The sequence below is a fragment of the Zeugodacus cucurbitae genome, chromosome 2 (assembly GCF_028554725.1).
Source record: "Zeugodacus cucurbitae isolate PBARC_wt_2022May chromosome 2, idZeuCucr1.2, whole genome shotgun sequence".
NCBI classification, from domain to species: Eukaryota; Metazoa; Arthropoda; class Insecta; order Diptera; family Tephritidae; genus Zeugodacus; species Zeugodacus cucurbitae.
This window is the reverse complement of record NC_071667.1, coordinates 64,703,528-64,720,068: the sequence shown is the minus strand read 5'-3', so window position 1 is coordinate 64,720,068 and position 16,541 is coordinate 64,703,528. Positions and strand designations below refer to the sequence as shown.

General features: G+C 38.7%; 2 protein-coding genes across 6 annotated transcripts in view; one reads left to right on the top strand and one right to left on the bottom strand.

The window, feature by feature from the left end:
• Positions 1 to 16,541, bottom strand: part of LOC105218430 (tRNA:m(4)X modification enzyme TRM13 homolog) — a 793,174-nt gene that overhangs the window by 356,143 nt on the left and 420,490 nt on the right. The window contains exons 1-2 of one of the 5 annotated variants that reach the window (XR_008469968.1): positions 13,571 to 15,023; positions 13,282 to 13,510 (exon numbers count right to left, since the gene is read on the bottom strand). The exons of 3 other annotated variants lie outside the window; for them this stretch is intronic. Coding sequence is in view for 1 of the 2 variants with exons in the window: in XM_011194001.3 (XP_011192303.2) it covers positions 13,501 to 13,510; positions 13,571 to 14,880 (1,320 nt within the window). In the remaining variant the exon portion in view is untranslated. Of the gene's footprint in view, positions 1 to 13,162; positions 13,511 to 13,570; positions 15,024 to 16,541 lie in introns of those variants that run through there. One more of the 5 variants, XM_011194001.3, reaches the window with a different exon arrangement.
• LOC105218431 (electron transfer flavoprotein subunit beta) lies at positions 15,172 to 16,441 on the top strand. The gene is made up of 2 exons (XM_011194002.3): positions 15,172 to 15,334; positions 15,505 to 16,441. Exons 1-2 carry the CDS (start codon positions 15,284 to 15,286, stop codon positions 16,213 to 16,215), a joined length of 762 nt encoding a protein of 253 aa, XP_011192304.1. The 5' UTR covers positions 15,172 to 15,283; the 3' UTR covers positions 16,216 to 16,441.

The window sequence follows — 16,541 nt, the reverse complement described above, 5'->3', positions numbered from 1 at the left end:
GCAGAACCAAAACGTTCAAGAGGAAATATATTATTTACCTGGTATTTGTACATACTACATGTACGAAAATTGTTTTCTGGTCTATGGAAAAACAATTGATAAGAATAGGAGAAGAGTGATCTTCGTACGGAAAATATAATATCTGATCTTCAGACATAAATTTGTAACATAATGTATCCTTACTACTTGAAGCTTAAGCCAGCTATTTTGTCTAACAGAAAGATCGGTGAATATTCTTTGTTCGAAAAAGTTGTCAATGTCAAAAGAGATCTACATAATGGACCACAAATGAGTCCTACAAGGCATCATGGAGATTATATTTCAAAGAAATTATCCTTCAAACTTTCGAAAATCAGTAAACTCTGTAAAGGGCAGTTGGAGCTGAGAATAGGACTCTGAGGCTGTTAGAATGGAATGCATTTTGACTGTGAGTCACCATAAAAGCATGTAAATGTATATAATCACTACTTAAGTAATAAGTATGGACTACGTAACACACAGATCTCTGCATAAAATTACTCGAATTCAAGCATTCAATTGAAAAAAATGAAGAAGAAGAAACACCACAAAATTAGGCAATAGACATTGCTGTGTATTAAAAACGATTCTAAATCGCATTCCCACATGCAACTGGCGATCATTCAAATCACACAACCGAGAAGAAACAAAAAACCAAAAACAAAGTAACAAAATTTCAACTTCAAACCAAAGCCATTCAGCTAAATCGACCAAATCGAACACGAACGAAGCAAACGCATTGAAAACGCTTTGAATAAATACAAGCATTTTGCACAACTATTTCTTGATTAATACTTATTATAAATATTTGTTGTTGTTGTTGTGCTTATTGTTGGTGTTTTTGTTGTTATTATTGTTATGGTACAAGCGAAACAGCAGTAATTTTTGTAATAGGCATTTAATTTTAGTACAACCTCACAAAAGGTTTGCGGCGCAACGAAAATTATTTTGAAAAAATTATTAAAAAAATAAAAAAAAAGAAATATTAAAATGAAATAAGTAGAAAAATAAAAAAATGAAATAATTGGGAAAAAAGAGCGCGCAAATAATTCGGTCTGCCCACAATTTATTGGTATGAAATGATATGTTTTTGATAAAAAGCGAAAAATCTGCATTTAAATGCAATTTATAAAAGGGATGCGCTGCGCATGCGTTGCTGGAATTTAGGGTAGAAAAAACCTACTGACCCAACAACAAAAACAACAAATACATTTATAGAGGCAGAGCATTGCCGAATTTATTGGAATTATATGTTATTTGTTGAGCAGTGAGAAAAAAACGCTGACTGACAATCAGCCGAACGCGCAACGATTAGAAATGTTTTATAAGAATTCTAGCAAAGAACATAGCGTAATACGCGCATGAAAAAAAACGCGACACACATACACACACACACACCCATGGGTTAAGTAAAGGTTCTAACTGAGTTGGAGTTGGAGTTTGCGTTTGGGTCTGAGTGGTCAGCGCGCGGGTCTGCACGGCATGCCAAGAGAAAAACAGCAAAACATTTCGACTGCCTGACGTTTAGCTGCCTAATATGGACTTTATTGTGCAATTCTATGCGATTTTTTCCTTTTAATTAAGTGTATTTGCGTTTGCGTTTGTGTGTGTGTGTGTTTGTGTCCAGAAATTAATGTTGGGATCAATTCTGCTGCTGCTGCTGCTGCATGGAAGCGCTTACTGTACGGCACCCTTGACTCCACTCACCACAGCTTGGCTGGGCTTCTTTCTACACCATAATTTTGTGAGGGTGCCGCCAAACGTTGCACGTCCATTCGAGGCATCAAATGTTTAGCCAGCTAATTTTTTTTTCTGGTTGCTGCCACAAAGGACACACCATGTATGTATGACGGTAGTTTGGACTGACACCGTCCAACTTGATCTGACCAATGCATCGATTGACTGACTGCGTGTCGTCTGCCGCTGCTGCCACTCGCAGAAAAAAATATAAAAATTTATATTTGAAATGTGTTTTTTCCTAATTCATTTGATGCGCCCTATTAATTTTCTGTTTGATTGGTATTTTTGAATAGATCATTCATTCATTGGCGCGGCGACGCAGAGTCGCATCGAGCAGCAGTAACGCCAGACACGAGGACAGCACAAGCAGCCTCAGAAGTTCAAGGATTTTTGACGAAGACGTGAGTTGCTGGAGGTCAGTGAACCCAGCAAATTGCCGGAAATACATATTTATTAAAAATCGCAAGCTATAATATTATTTCGAAATTGTAAAAATGTGCTATTACTTCCAATTTCTTCAACAGCGAAATTGTGCGCAGGCCGCAAGGTGTGAGTAGTTCTATAATTTCATAGAACTTATACGCTTTTTTTGCCATATTTCTTTCATTTCAAACATTTTTGTTGTTGCTGGCGTGTGCCAACATCAGCTGCCGTTCAAAATTGTATAATCCATTGTTTGACTTGGTCCTTTTCGTTGAAGAAAACCCCCTCAACTGACATTAACAACCATTGATTTCCTTCGATTGTTCGATTTGCACAACTCAACTCTTTAGTTGACACTTTTACTATCGAAAATTACGCGAAAGTGATTTGCGATATGCGCACGGCGGTACGACAGATGTCAATCGGAAATCAACACTGTGCAGCCGCGCGTGCGCACTTGTGAGGGCGTGTCGTCAAGGTGTGTTGGTAAACAGTGTGCAGCGTGTGGATGTGTTTTGTTGCCCCGGTTGTCAAAAGGGTTGATTTACAATCGAATTGTAAGAAAATAATTTCGTTAAGGCACAATTGTAATTCGATATCTTGGGGCATGTGGCATGAATTGATTCTTTGTAAGATTTGGTAATCACTCGAGAGACGCGCAGAAATGAAAACGTATTGAATGAAGTAATGAAAGTGAGTTCAATTTAGGAAATATATTCGTCCGCAATCATGGATTGTACTCTACTCAGCGTAAAAATGCCAATAGAATGAGAAGACACATCAAGCAGTTAATAACAATGAGATACTAGCAACTTTCAAGACTCGTGGTTTCTGATTTTCTGTTAGATCCCTAATTCTATCCGTACCCCGTCACGTAAATTCACAGTGAACGGAACCAGCGAATGTAGACCAATAGCAACAGCAATTTATAAAGGTTAATAAATCAATCCGAGATAACCCCCACCAAGGACCATCGCAACTGTATTTTAAAATTTAAATCTCCAAGAAATACAGTTTATAAAGCCAACGACTGTTAGATCATAAACAACGAAGTATGCAGCATGGTCCGTAGGTTCATAAGGGCCTGTCTTCTAAATGAAGAAATATTACGTAATGCCGCTCAGCTAGAAAGAAACACATTCGAGGAACTTCTCGAAATATTTTACCTTCATTTTTTTAGCCAAATGTCTTAAATCATACGATGTTGATCATGGCTTATCCCATAAAGTTGTGTTAATGGATTCTAAAGGAGGTTAAGAAGGGTCTGGATTACGATTGAAATTTTTTTTAGTTTAAAAATCATATAATTGTATAAAGGCCTATAATTATCTGATATTACACTAGTTTTAAAAGAGTTTGTCGGATCATTTGGTATTTGCAGCTTAAGGGGGTCTACCCATCTGACGGCCTGTTTTTTTAGTAATTTTTATATTTTTTTTACGACCAGTAAGTAGATAGAGCCTTAAGTTTATTATCATTTATTAACATTTATATTCTGTCAAATAAGTACCCGTAAATACTCATTTTAAATTTTTCCGCTGAGAATATTTCAAATTTTTTTCTCTCAACTGTCAGCCACTATTCAGTCAATGTTGGACAAAGAGTTTGTGTGAAATTCTGTGTTTCAAACGAAATTTCTTTTGGCAAAAAGTTGGAAATGTTGAAAAAAACATTTAGTGATTCAACCATGTCGAAAACTCAAGTTTACGATTGGTATAAATAAATCATTCATAGAGGGGCGAAGAAGTAAACGATTTGCCACGGTCAGAACGGCCTTCGACCTCTTCAACTCGAAAATCGTCATTATGGCTTGCGAGGGATAGCCCAAATAATGGACATGTCTCATGAGACCACTCGTCATATTTTTGTTGACCAAAATCAGATTTGTGTCGGAACAACAGCTGGATTTTGCACCACGATAATGCACCAGCGCACAAAGCGATCATTGTGAACGAGTTTTTGAACAAAAATTCAACAAATATCATCGAACAACCACCGTACTCTCCAGATATGGCTCCGACAGGAAAAAGTCACACTGTTTCCAAAACTCAAATTACTACTTCGTGGAACCCGTTTTGAGACATCAAAACTAATTCGTAACGAAAACTGAAGGCCATCCCAGCCAGCTTTAAAAAGTGCCTTGATGATTGGATTTTTCGTTGGAAGAAATTATTTCAAATTTCCGGTCAAGTCAAAAATTTTACTTTTGATAGACATTTGAAAGAAAATTGAGAATTTTGTGTTTTTTTTTTCAAATTAATTTTTACTTATAATTAACTTTCACATATAAAAAAATCAAATTTCAAGTCTTTTGGTCCAGCCTTTTTATACTCTCGCAACAAAAGTTGCTAAGAGAGTATTATAGTTTTGTCCACATAACGGTTGTTTGTAACAGCCAAAACTAAACGAGTTAGATATAGGGTTATATATACCAAAGTGATCAGGGTGAAGAGTGGAGTTCAAATCCGAATGTCTGTCCTTCCGTCTGTACGTCCGTGCAAGCGATAACTTGAGTAAAAATTGAGATATCTTAATGAAACTTGGAACACGTGTTCATTGGCACCATAAGAAGGTTAAGTTCGAAGATGGGCGGAATCGGACCACTGCCACGCCCACAAAATGGCTATAACCAAAAACACATAAAGAGCTATAACTAAGCCATAAATAAAGTTATGAAAATAAAATTTGGAACATAGGATCGCATTAGGGAGGGGCACATTTGAATGTAATTTTTTTGGAAATGTGGGCGTGACCCCGCCCCCAAATAGGTTTTTTGTATATATCTTGCAAACCAATAAAGCTATATTAACCAAACAGTCCAAAAATGAAAGAAATCGGATAATAACCACGCCTACCTCCCATACAAAGGTTAGGTTGAAACTGACTAAAAGTGCGTTAACTCACTAACGAGAAACGTCAGAAGCTCGAAATTTTACGTAAGAAATGGCAGAAGGAAGCTGCACTGAGATTTTTTTACAAAATGTAAAATGGGCGTGGCGTCGCCGACTTATGGGTCAAAAACCATATCTCAAGAACTACTTGACAGATTTCAATGAAAGAACACACGCTACACGAAACGGCCATGAGGAATAAGATGGATCTGAAACAGTGAGGGCTACCAAAATAGATAATTAAGATGGCAGTGTGTATCCCAAAGTGGACAATACCTTACTTGAGCGAAATTGGCATATTTGACCCAGATTCAAAGGTTGAAAAAATACCACTTGGTACTCTTCTATGGTACATAACTAAAGTTCAATAACACTAAATGTTCTATTTAGTGAAATATTTATACTTTTACTGCCAATTAGTCTACCTTTTAGGTGGATACAGTTTATTGGTATAAATGTATGTAAGTGATTACAGATATGTTAGAGCACACAATCAACAGATTTGTATTATATTACAACTTAATTACAGTTAGCAACCATAACTAAATCAAAATGAAAAACCAAAGTAACCAAGAAAATGCAAACACTTCAAAATACACACACACACACATACGCAAAGACACAACAAAATCGGCGAAGAAAAACAAAGAAAACGCCATGTACGAGAAACCGAAACGGAAAATTCAACAAATTATACCACAAATTGCAGTTAATTGAATATTATACGAGCAGCACACAATCAGTATGGACACACACACACACCCAAACAAAGGTGGGTAGCACATATATTGTATATGTATGTATTCACACTACATACTTTACTTATTAAATGTCTCTACGTACAACCGACTTGCGCATGCGCTGCACCAAGCCAGGCCGCGCGGCGCCGCCGCTTGCAGCTTTAGCCAAAGTAAATACATAATCAAACCATAAAAATCCACTGCTGGAAAACAGTTTTTTTTGCAAAAAATCTTCCGCGTTTTCACAACGCATTCAAGTCGATTCCGTGTTTTGAAATTTTCGCGCTCAGCCACTCTTGCAAATGCGAGCAGACAAGCCCAGCAGGAAATGGGCGCGTGAAGACACAGTTGCTAATACACAAGTTGGTTAGATGCGGTAGACTCTTTAACTTTTTTTTGTATAAAACTGAATGAAAATGAATGAAGTAACAGTGCCAGCTCAACTGGGTTTTGGACCCTTTCAAAGTTCTTTAATACTATACAAATAAAGAAAGTCTAAATTCGGGTGAAATGTACTCTCGCAATTTATTGCTATATTTTTATATTTATAACACACAATTTGACCCATATATACGACATAAAGTCCAATAGAATAACGAAAATCATCATATATAGTATATGAGGGCTGAGATAATTCCTGAACCGATTTCACTCATATTCACCACCAAGCTACACTATACCTAAAATTATATGCTCACATATTAACCGAGTATGCGGTATAAAGCCCAGCAGAAGTTTGGTAATCCGAATATAAAGTATATGGGAGCTAGGGGAAGTTATGACCCGATTTTAACAATTTTTGGTACAGAGTCATAGTGTGTATGAGAAGAAACTATATTTACAATAAAATCTGAGAGATTTGCCGATATTTTCGGTGAAAAATCACCCTTAGGCACTGAGTTCTTCATCTTCGATATCCGGGGCCTTGAAATTATAATCAGCATCGACACTTTTTCCACAAGTGATGCCACAGCTCAAATACAGTATTTGTGTAAAGTTTTATTCCTCTATCTTCATTGGTTCCTCATGTATATATTATATACAGTTAAGAAATCAGATTGAATTCACAATAGAGTTATATGGGACGTAGGCGTGGTTGTGAACCGATTTTACCCATTTTCCATCTGTATGAAGAGAATTTTATGTACAGAATTTGACTGAAATGGGTCGAGCAGTTTCTGAGATACGGATTTTTACCCATAAGTGGGCGACGCCATGCCCTTTTATACTCTCGCAACAAAAGTTGCTAAAGAGAGTATTATAGTTTTGTTCACATAAAGGTTGTTTGTAACACCCAAAACACCCACCGAGTTAGATATGGGGTTATATATACCAAAGTGATCAGGGTGAAGAGTGGAGTTCAAATCCGAATGTCTATATGTCAGTCCGTCTGTGCAAGCTGTAACTTGAGTAAAAATTAAGATATCTTGATGAAACTTGGCACACTTCTCTCTTGGCACCATAGGAAGGTTGCATTCGAAAATGAGCAAAATCGGGCCACTGCCACGCCCACAAAATGGCGAAAACCGAAAACACATAAAGTGCCATAAATAAAGCTATGGAAATAAAATTTGGTATGAAGGATCGTACTATTAAGGGGCATATCTGGATGTAATTTTTTTGGTGAAGTGGGCGTGGCCCCGCCCCCTACTAAGTTTTTTGTACATATCTCGCAAACCAATAGAGCTATATAAACCAAACTTTCTGCAGTCGTTTTTTTAGCCACTTCCTAATGCAGTCCAAAAATTAAAGAAATCGGATCATAACCACGCCCACCTCCCATACAAAAGTTAGGTTAAAAATTACTAAAAGTGGGTTAACTCACTAACGAAAAACGCCAGAAACACTAAATTTCACATAAGAAATGGCAGATAGAAGCTGTACTCAGATTTTTTTACAGAATAGAAAATGGGCGTGGCGTCGCCCACTTATGGGTCAAAAACCATATCTCAGGAACTACTCGACCGATTTCAATGAAACTTGGTTTGTAATAGTTTACTTATATCCCAATGATATGTTGTGAAAATAGGCCAAATCGCTTCACAACCACGCCTACTTCCTATATACCAGAACTTTGAAGACGATCTGAATCGTTTACATTACAATGTATAAAATAAGCACTAGTGAAGATATCGGTGCAGAACCTTGCACAAATACTATGTTTATAGTGTGGCAGCCCCATTCTAAAAATCGCCGAAATCGGACCATAGGTTTTTAAGGCCCCATATATCGAACATGAGGACCTCGGTGCTTCTAACCTAATATTATGGTTTCCAACTTTCAATGGACTTTATGCACTATATATGACGAATATGTGGGTCAAATTGTGTATTATTAATATAAATAAAGTTAAATAAATAAATTGCGAGAGTATAAAATGTTCGGTTACAGCCGAACTTAGCCCTTCCTTACTTGTTCTTTTCAGGATTCCTTAACTTTTTTACTGATTGCTAGGTTCATCCGGACTGAACGATTCAGTTTTTCCCGTGCAGTCCATTCGGATGCTTATCGTTTGAACTTCGGTGTAGCTTTTGACTGATAATCTGATTTCCTATGATAGAACAAATTTAAACCCTGTTCAGAATAAGCACTTTGCTGTAGAGATTATTCTCTACTTAAAGCTTTCGCATGACCAAATATTCCAGAAACATTTTACAATACGTTCCTTTCATATCTATTAGAGCCTCCGGACTTATAAAAGCCAGTTAGGCTGTATCTTCAATATGGACTGGGTTATGTCATGGGTACTCATGACCGTTACAACATATGAATGTTTCGTCTGGTTTCGAACCCTAGTAGTCATCAAGCTCATCTTTGATATTTAATTTTCATTCTCCTTTCACTATTAAAAGACGATTTTTCGTAATATTTCGATAACATTTTCGTAATTTCGACGTATTTTCCACAACAATACTTGACATTTGAATGTTAGGACTAAATACAAAATATATGGATTCTATGTGGAGCCCTCTCATAAGAACTATTCAAACTGAAGCTGCCTAGGAAAAAAGGAATTCTAAAAAATCACCATTCGTAATAACATCAAAGTTCCGTTAACAGAGTGAATATTTAGACAACAGCAACAAAGCAAATTCTTATGAAGCGCTCCCCCGGTTCCCTGCCTCATCACAAATAACCTGTATGCTATAGATATTTGTAAGTATATTCGTGTGTACGCTTGTGTGCGCTTTTCAATTGATGCGGATTCATGCGATAATTCGCTTTTCTCACAAGCAGAAGGTGAAACCCGCAGAAACCAGTCGTCAGCCGGAGCAACAGCAGCGCTTTATAAGCAACGAAAAAATTGCAGAATCCGTGTAATCGCGACGAGCGAATGCCATCAAGAAGCGTCAAGCCAAGCACTGAACTCCAAAGTGTTTAATCCGTGACAAGAAAACTTTCACTGCCACTTGGCAGCACTGCAGCAGCAAATGCAACAAATCGGCACACAAAAACGACAAAAGAAAACTAGCAATAATAGCACCAAAAACGAATTTGGCAGCAAAAAGAAAAACATCCTGCAGAGCCACCGATCAGGCCATGAAAACCGCGACGCCGCGGCAATACCAAAGCCAAGTGGATCCGGAATGAGCCGCGTTTCGCGTGTTCGCACAATTCATTCATGCGCAAATGAAGCGGTAATTTGGCCGCAATGATGACAGAGCAGCTTGATGGGACTGACGGTGCAGAGAGAAAATGCGAGTTGCGGAGCCAAGTCGGCGGCGGAGAAAAAGCAAGCAAGTTCATCAAGTTAGGCAGCGTGCGAAAGTGAAATCGCTTTTACTGCCAGCGACTGCCAAGCATTTGTTTTCATTGGAGACTTAACGGTGCCACCACAGCTGGTGGCCCCTTTCACACTCGCGCTCTCCCATTCACTCACTCTCTCTCTAGATCAGCTCCAACTAAGCATCGTTGGTGAATGGCATTTTCTTTTCGGCGCGGCGATTGTTGTGGTCCCACAGCGAGTTTGCGAAAAAAACGTGGGGAGACGCGCTGCATCACAAATGAAAGTGACACTGTAGCGCGGACAATGACCTTCCGCCAATAAGCGAACGATAGGCAGGAACTGCAGATGAAAAGGAGCGCGCGCTCTCAGATAGCGTGGTATTGAGAGGGGCTCTGGGTTACGCGCAAATAGCGTACTGTGACTGTGTTGGCAAATAACGGGTTACAGGCGGTTGTGGTCAACGTTTAACACGTGATTACATGCCAATCAGCCGCGCGTATAGCGACAGTAAGCGGTAAGCGGCAGCGTTTAATTGCGAACCGCCCAGCGCAGCGCGACGCGGCGCGTCGCCTAATTAACTGCGCGGAAATACAGGCGGCGCGTCAATTAACTACACCAGTAGTAGACGTTTACTTAGTCAACAATAATAACAACTACACAACGGGTACACATAAACATCCCAACAAGTCATGCCACAGCGCAGCGCTTCGTGGGCGGCAGGTGGCTGGCGGCGGGCGCCTTGCAAACTAACACATATTTATAATTTATACTAACAAATTAGCTGCATAATTCTAATAGAATTTAATTAATTGAGACGCTGCAGTTGGCGATTGGCACTGCCAATAGTGCGACTGTTACCAACGTCAAGCGCACACACACTCACACGAGTACACAACGCCACACCGCGACAGCGCGCAAATGAAAATGAAATCGAAAGTGGCATCTAAATTAGTGGTTCGCATGAAATGACACTTGAACGCGCGCGGTTGGCGGCGCAAATGAGCGGTTGGTTAGTCGAGCGTCGTCGTCGTTGCCATCGTCTCCGGTTATGTGGTTGTTTTGTTGTTTTTTATTTATTTACTTAGAAGGTGGGTAGGGTGCACATTGACGTCACAGTAGCTGGCGACCGTTAAGGCTAATACGAGCGCGCGCTGCGCGTTAGAAGTGCGCAAACCAGACGATTGTTGTCGCGTGGTTGGCGCAGACAACTCTGCTATTTATATACTTTATATTAAATACCACTTTTATAATAACAATAACAACAACAGCGCGCCATTTAGATGCAAAACATTTTGCAGTTCCTACTGTAGCGCTCCTTATAAACGCTACAAGACATGACCTTCCTCATCGATTGGTGTTGGATTACCACTTTGCATAAACTTTTACGGTAATTTGAATATTTGCAGGCGGACAGACATTTCGAAATGCGATTCATTGCAATTTTAGTGTTTCAAACGCGACGCGAAAGACAACAAAAGGGTTGTGGTGTTCTTAAGCTTAAGAGCTAATTGGAGTAAAAATCAATTGAGCGCAGTTTAACACTTGGTAACAGAGGGCTTATTCATAATTTGTTGTTGTTTATATAAAAAGCCACGTCTACTTTTAAGCGAGCGACAAAAGAACACTCACTTAGACTAATCAATTTAAGGGAAATTTTATAAGAGCTAAGAATTCTTAGCCGCAAAGCTAAACAGAGAAGGTACAATCTTCTATAAGAGTATACAGCTGATGATATCGATATCATTGGAAACAACACCCGCGCCGTTAGTTCTGCTTTTTCCAGACTGGATAAGGAATTGAAGCGTATGGGTCTGAATGTGAACGAGGACAAGACGAAATATCTCCTGTCATCAAACGAACAGTCAGCGCATTCGCATCTTGGCTCCCACGGCACTGTTGACAGTCGTAATTTTCAAGTCGGAGATAATTTCGTATACCTAGGCACCAGCATCAGCACCAATTATCCTCTCGACGAACAAAAACTAAACTCTACAAGTCCCTCATCATTCCCGTCCTACTTTGTGATGCAGAAGCGTGGACGATGTCAACATCCGATGAGGCAACACTGGGAGTTTTCGGGAGAAAGGTTTTGCGGAAGATTTATGGTCCTCTGAACATTGGCAACGTCGATTTCCGCAGACGATGGAACAATGAGCTGTACGATTTATACGACGATATTGACATAGTGCAGCGAATGAAAAGACAGCGGCTAAGCTGGCTAGGTCATGTTGTTCGAATGGACAAAAGTGCTCAAGCTCTGCAAGTGTTCGATGCAGTACTCGCTGGTGGAAGCCGAGGAAGAGGGAGACCTCCACTTCGTTGGAAGGACCAGTTGGAGAAGGACCTGGCTTCATTTGGTATTAACAATTGGCGCCAAACTGCCAAAAGGAGGAATGAATGGCGCGCTGTTGAGGACTCGGCTATAACCACGTCAGTGGTGTCTAAGCCAGTCAATAAGAAGAAGCATTCTTATGTCACTCGCTTAGAAAAAAATTGAATATTTTCTAAGCTCTTTCAAGTTATCCATCACATGTAGGATCTTAAAAGGCTTAGAATATTGTCTACCGAGTAATCTTATTTGCGTAGATATTCATTTCGAGGTTAGAGATTGTCCGAAGAAAAATGTATATCAAAAAAAATTATTTCAAATTCCACAACTGGTATAATTTGGTATATTTAAAAATAATAAATGTGTTATTCTCCTCTTCGGTTGTTGTTGTTGTAACAGCACAAAACATTCCCCAAATAATTTTTAGAAATGCTTCCGAGTTTACATATGTATACCCCGAACCGTATAAAAACCGAGTCCATTCCGATCTCGTAAACCCGTCTTTCGTACGAACGACAAACGATGTCCCCTCGGCTACACTTTCAATTAAACATATTTTCAAAGCTCAATTACATATTTTTTTTTTTGCGCATAATTAATAAACTTGCATTTTTTTCATCCGATAAGATTCTTTGTAGAAGTAGCGCCGGCGCCAACCATGTCGTATGTCAATTCTTACGCCCTTCTTTTAAGAGCTTTATAATTAATTTGCTAAGCAAAATTATTAAAATGCGCATAATTTGTCATCGAACTGTGGTGTCTTTGTCTTTCAACAAATTCCCATAATTAGTGAACAGCAGACACCTCAGTAGTGATTGACATATTTGTGCTTGGCTAAGAGTCTCAAAAGACACCTCTGCAACTAAGTTGGTATTGAACATGCCGGATATACATACACACACGTTGTTTTATTCTGACCAGCAATTTATAGAAACTGAACGACAAACATGCATTATATAAGCTAGAAAACCATTTCTCGGTGCTGCATTGCGATCTCTCGTGATCTATTCATTCATGACTGTTTGCCTACATTCATATACACATAACCGACAGCGAACATTTGTAGTTTATTGTTTTTCCTGTTGGCGTGGGCGTGCTGTCGCGCTCTTTAATTAATCAGAGTTAATTGAGAGTTCAAGTGGTATGTTGTGAAGGGATTTTTGCAAATTAATTGCAATTTCTTAGCGAGTAGCTGACCGCAAGTAAAATACTCAAAAGCGGAAATTGCGAAATCGCATTTTGCAAAAAAAAAAATTTTTTAATTAAAAAATATTCGAAAAAAATTTAAAAAATATTCGAAATAAATATGAAATTTTTTTTTAAATAATTGAAATAAAAAAATAATAATAATACTAACTAAAATATATGAAAATAAACATATTAAAAAATGAGTATATGAGTGTGCAAAAGTACCTTATGAAATGTTGCTTGAATTCCATTTGAATTGATTGATGGAAAATATTGCATACATTTAGGCATTGCACAAATGGTGTTAACATTTGCAGTTCTGTTATTGTACATAAAATTCCGTGTATATGTATTTTTATAATTTAAATTGAATTTCTAACAATTAAAACAGCGTACGTCAAAATTTTAGCAGGAGTAAGCTAGCTACGATGACCCATCATGGCGTTAGAATGCACTGTAAAAAGCAATAAATAGTTAGAATATGAAAAAAATGGCAATTAAATAAAATACCGACTTAATTTTTCTGGCTAGCAGACAAACATTTTCTAGTGTCACATCACGCGCTACATAGTACTTAAGATCCGCTTCAAAACCTTGTTCACGCAAATATAACAGACGTCCATAGTCGAGTATACGTTTGCACATGTCACCAATGCGCTCGCGCTCAGTAAGGCTCAATCGTTGCGTTTTATTGCCGTCAATAACTTCAATGGGATTTTGTTCCTGCTCCTCCAGCGCTCGTCTACGCTCGCGACTCATGCCGGTACCACATATTGCCCAACTAGCCATTTTGCTAATCACTGCGAAATCTCGGCACGTCAGTGCGTTCGCTTCTAAGAAACTCTTACCCACATAAGCTTGCCAATCGCAACGGTGATGACAGCATAACGCTATGAGTACATATTCAGTGCTAGGTGTTTTATCATTTGTATCCTCACTTGCAGGTTGTGTGATGCAACGCAAAGTTAAATCTGTAGCGGCGCCACATAAATGCTTCGATACTGCTACACAACGTTTGGTGCGTTTTAGCAGTTCTAGCCCGCTGATACGAAAATCAGCAATATCTGCACGTATACGATGCACTAGCGTTCGATCTTCGATTTTATTGTCTTTCTTGTGACGCAGCGACATACGGTCAACAAGCACTACTTGCGAATCGGGTAATGCTTCCAGCAATTGCGCTAGATAAAAAGTCAACTGGCCCTTGCCGGCACCATACTCTATATAACTTGTGCTTTGTTGTAATTGTTGGTCGTTATCAAGTATTCCCAATAGCGCAGCAGCTTGCAACAAATGCTTTCTCGCCTCTGGACCGTATGTAGTGTTGGCCAGTTCTGGTTCCAACAATTTGTGACTGTATTCCAAGGACTCTATTTTGTTTTCAACAAACTTTGCATATAGCTCTTTAATACGTGTCACTATACCATAGAATTCGTCATCAGGTAATTCATTTATTCTTAACTTGCTATAATCCGGTGCATCCTTATCTGTATCTCCAGCATTTAGTCCTTTATATATATAAGCCGGTACATCACCTTTGTCGCGTGCATTACATATTTTAAGATGTTTGTGTAGTTTATTCTTAAATACGGTATGTTTTGGATCCAGTGGGCATGGTATACGAGTACTATTAGTTTTTGCTTCACCCTCTTCAGGTAGTTCCGGTTGAAGCGCGGGTTGGTGCTCTCCACAATATTTTTCACCCGCTTTCACAGTCATTTTACAAAATCGTTTCTTGCGCTTAACCCAATGGGCGCAATTTGCTGCATTCTCGGCGGCATTTTCTTCAATTTTGGGCTTTTTTGCCTCCACTTCGGTTCCCATGACTTTTCTTGCGTTCCTTGATATTTTACAGAAAAACAACGTCTCAGCTGTTCGCTTGTTAGTACAGAGTGATCAAAGCAAATGAAAAGTGAAGTTGGGTTTTTGTGATTACCAATGTTAATGGTAAAGATATTTTTACTGATTAACTCATGTACAAACAAAATAAAACAAGTATTTTTATTTTATTTTAAATTATGCACTAATAAAGGCGATTTTCGTAAAATCCTGTTATAAAAAAAATGTGTATTTCCACGCCTGGCAGTGCCGCTGATCGCAACCTTTGGACCTGTCAGTATTTGCAGGGTGTCTTATCTAATTTTACGCAGACCACGGTGGGAAAAATTAGTGATTAAATTAATTCATTTAAGTGCCTGTTTTAGAGTCTGGAAGTAAACATTTAAGAATGTCTCGCGTCCTTGTTGGTGTTAAGCGTGTGGTCGACTATGCCGTGAAGGTAATTAAAAGGTTGCTGGATATGTTACATATGAACGGTTTGTTTTCGTTGTGAGCTTATCAATGCATCTCCACCTTTTGCGTAATCAAAACCACAGCAGCCGATCGTGCATTTTTTCAGCTTAATAATTGATTTAGAATGGTCACAATTTTAAAAACACACTATTTCAGGTACGAGTTAAGCCCGACAAGACTGGTGTGGTCACCGAGGGAGTGAAACACTCCATGAATCCTTTCGATGAAATCGCTGTAGAAGAGGCTATTAAACTAAAAGAGAAAAAGATCGCCTCAGAAATCATCGCCGTCTCAGTGGGGCCCACACAATCTCAAGAAGTGATACGTACTGCTTTAGCCATGGGCGCTGATCGTGGCGTACATGTTGAGGTTTCTGGCAAGGACTATGATTTATTGCAACCCATCCATATATCTAAGATTTTGGCTAAATTGGCCATAGATGAGAAAGCCGATTTGGTGATTGTGGGTAAACAAGCCATTGATGACGATAGCAATCAGACAGCACAAATGACCGCTGCGGTACTCGATTGGCCTCAAGGCACATTCTGCAATAAAGTTGAAAAGACCGATGCTGGCTTGAACATTACACGCGAAATCGATGGTGGTTTGGAGACAATAAAAACAAAGATTCCAGCTGTATTGAGCGCTGATTTACGTCTAAACACACCACGTTATGCTACATTGCCAAACATCATGAAAGCTAAAAAGAAGCCATTGAAGAAAGTTACACCTAAGGATTTGGGTGTTGATACAACACCACGCATTGAAGTTGTCTCCGTTGAGGAGCCACCTGTGCGCCAAGCAGGTGCTTTGGTGCCAGATGTGGATGCTCTTGTTGGCAAGTTGAAGGAAGGTGGACACATCTAAATACATATTTGTGTTATTCAATCTAAACTAAAAAAAAAGTGCATTTATAAAATTTAACTGATATTTTGATTTTTTACCCATTTTTATTTACTATACCCAATTAAAAAATCGTAGAAAATATTAAAAAACCTAAAGTTTGTGTATATAACGAATTAGCAATGTATAATTAATTGGAAGTAGAAAATAAATAATCGTATATTTTAATATAACGAATTGGAGCAGCTAACTAAGCGGTTTGATTGATCATTCAATTCGTGATTCTCACTCATACAGTAAATACCAGTATTTATGTATATTAACATTTATGCAACAATGCTTTGCTCAAA

Bases quoted from the DNA above. Each gene is read 5' to 3' on its own strand.
- LOC105218431 (XM_011194002.3), top strand. From the start codon at position 15,284: ATGTCTCGCGTCCTTGTTGGTGTTAAGCGTGTGGTCGACTATGCCGTG. The intron at 15,335-15,504 runs GTAATTAAAAGG...ACACTATTTCAG, and splicing joins TGGTCGACTATGCCGTGAAG to GTACGAGTTAAGCCCGACAA.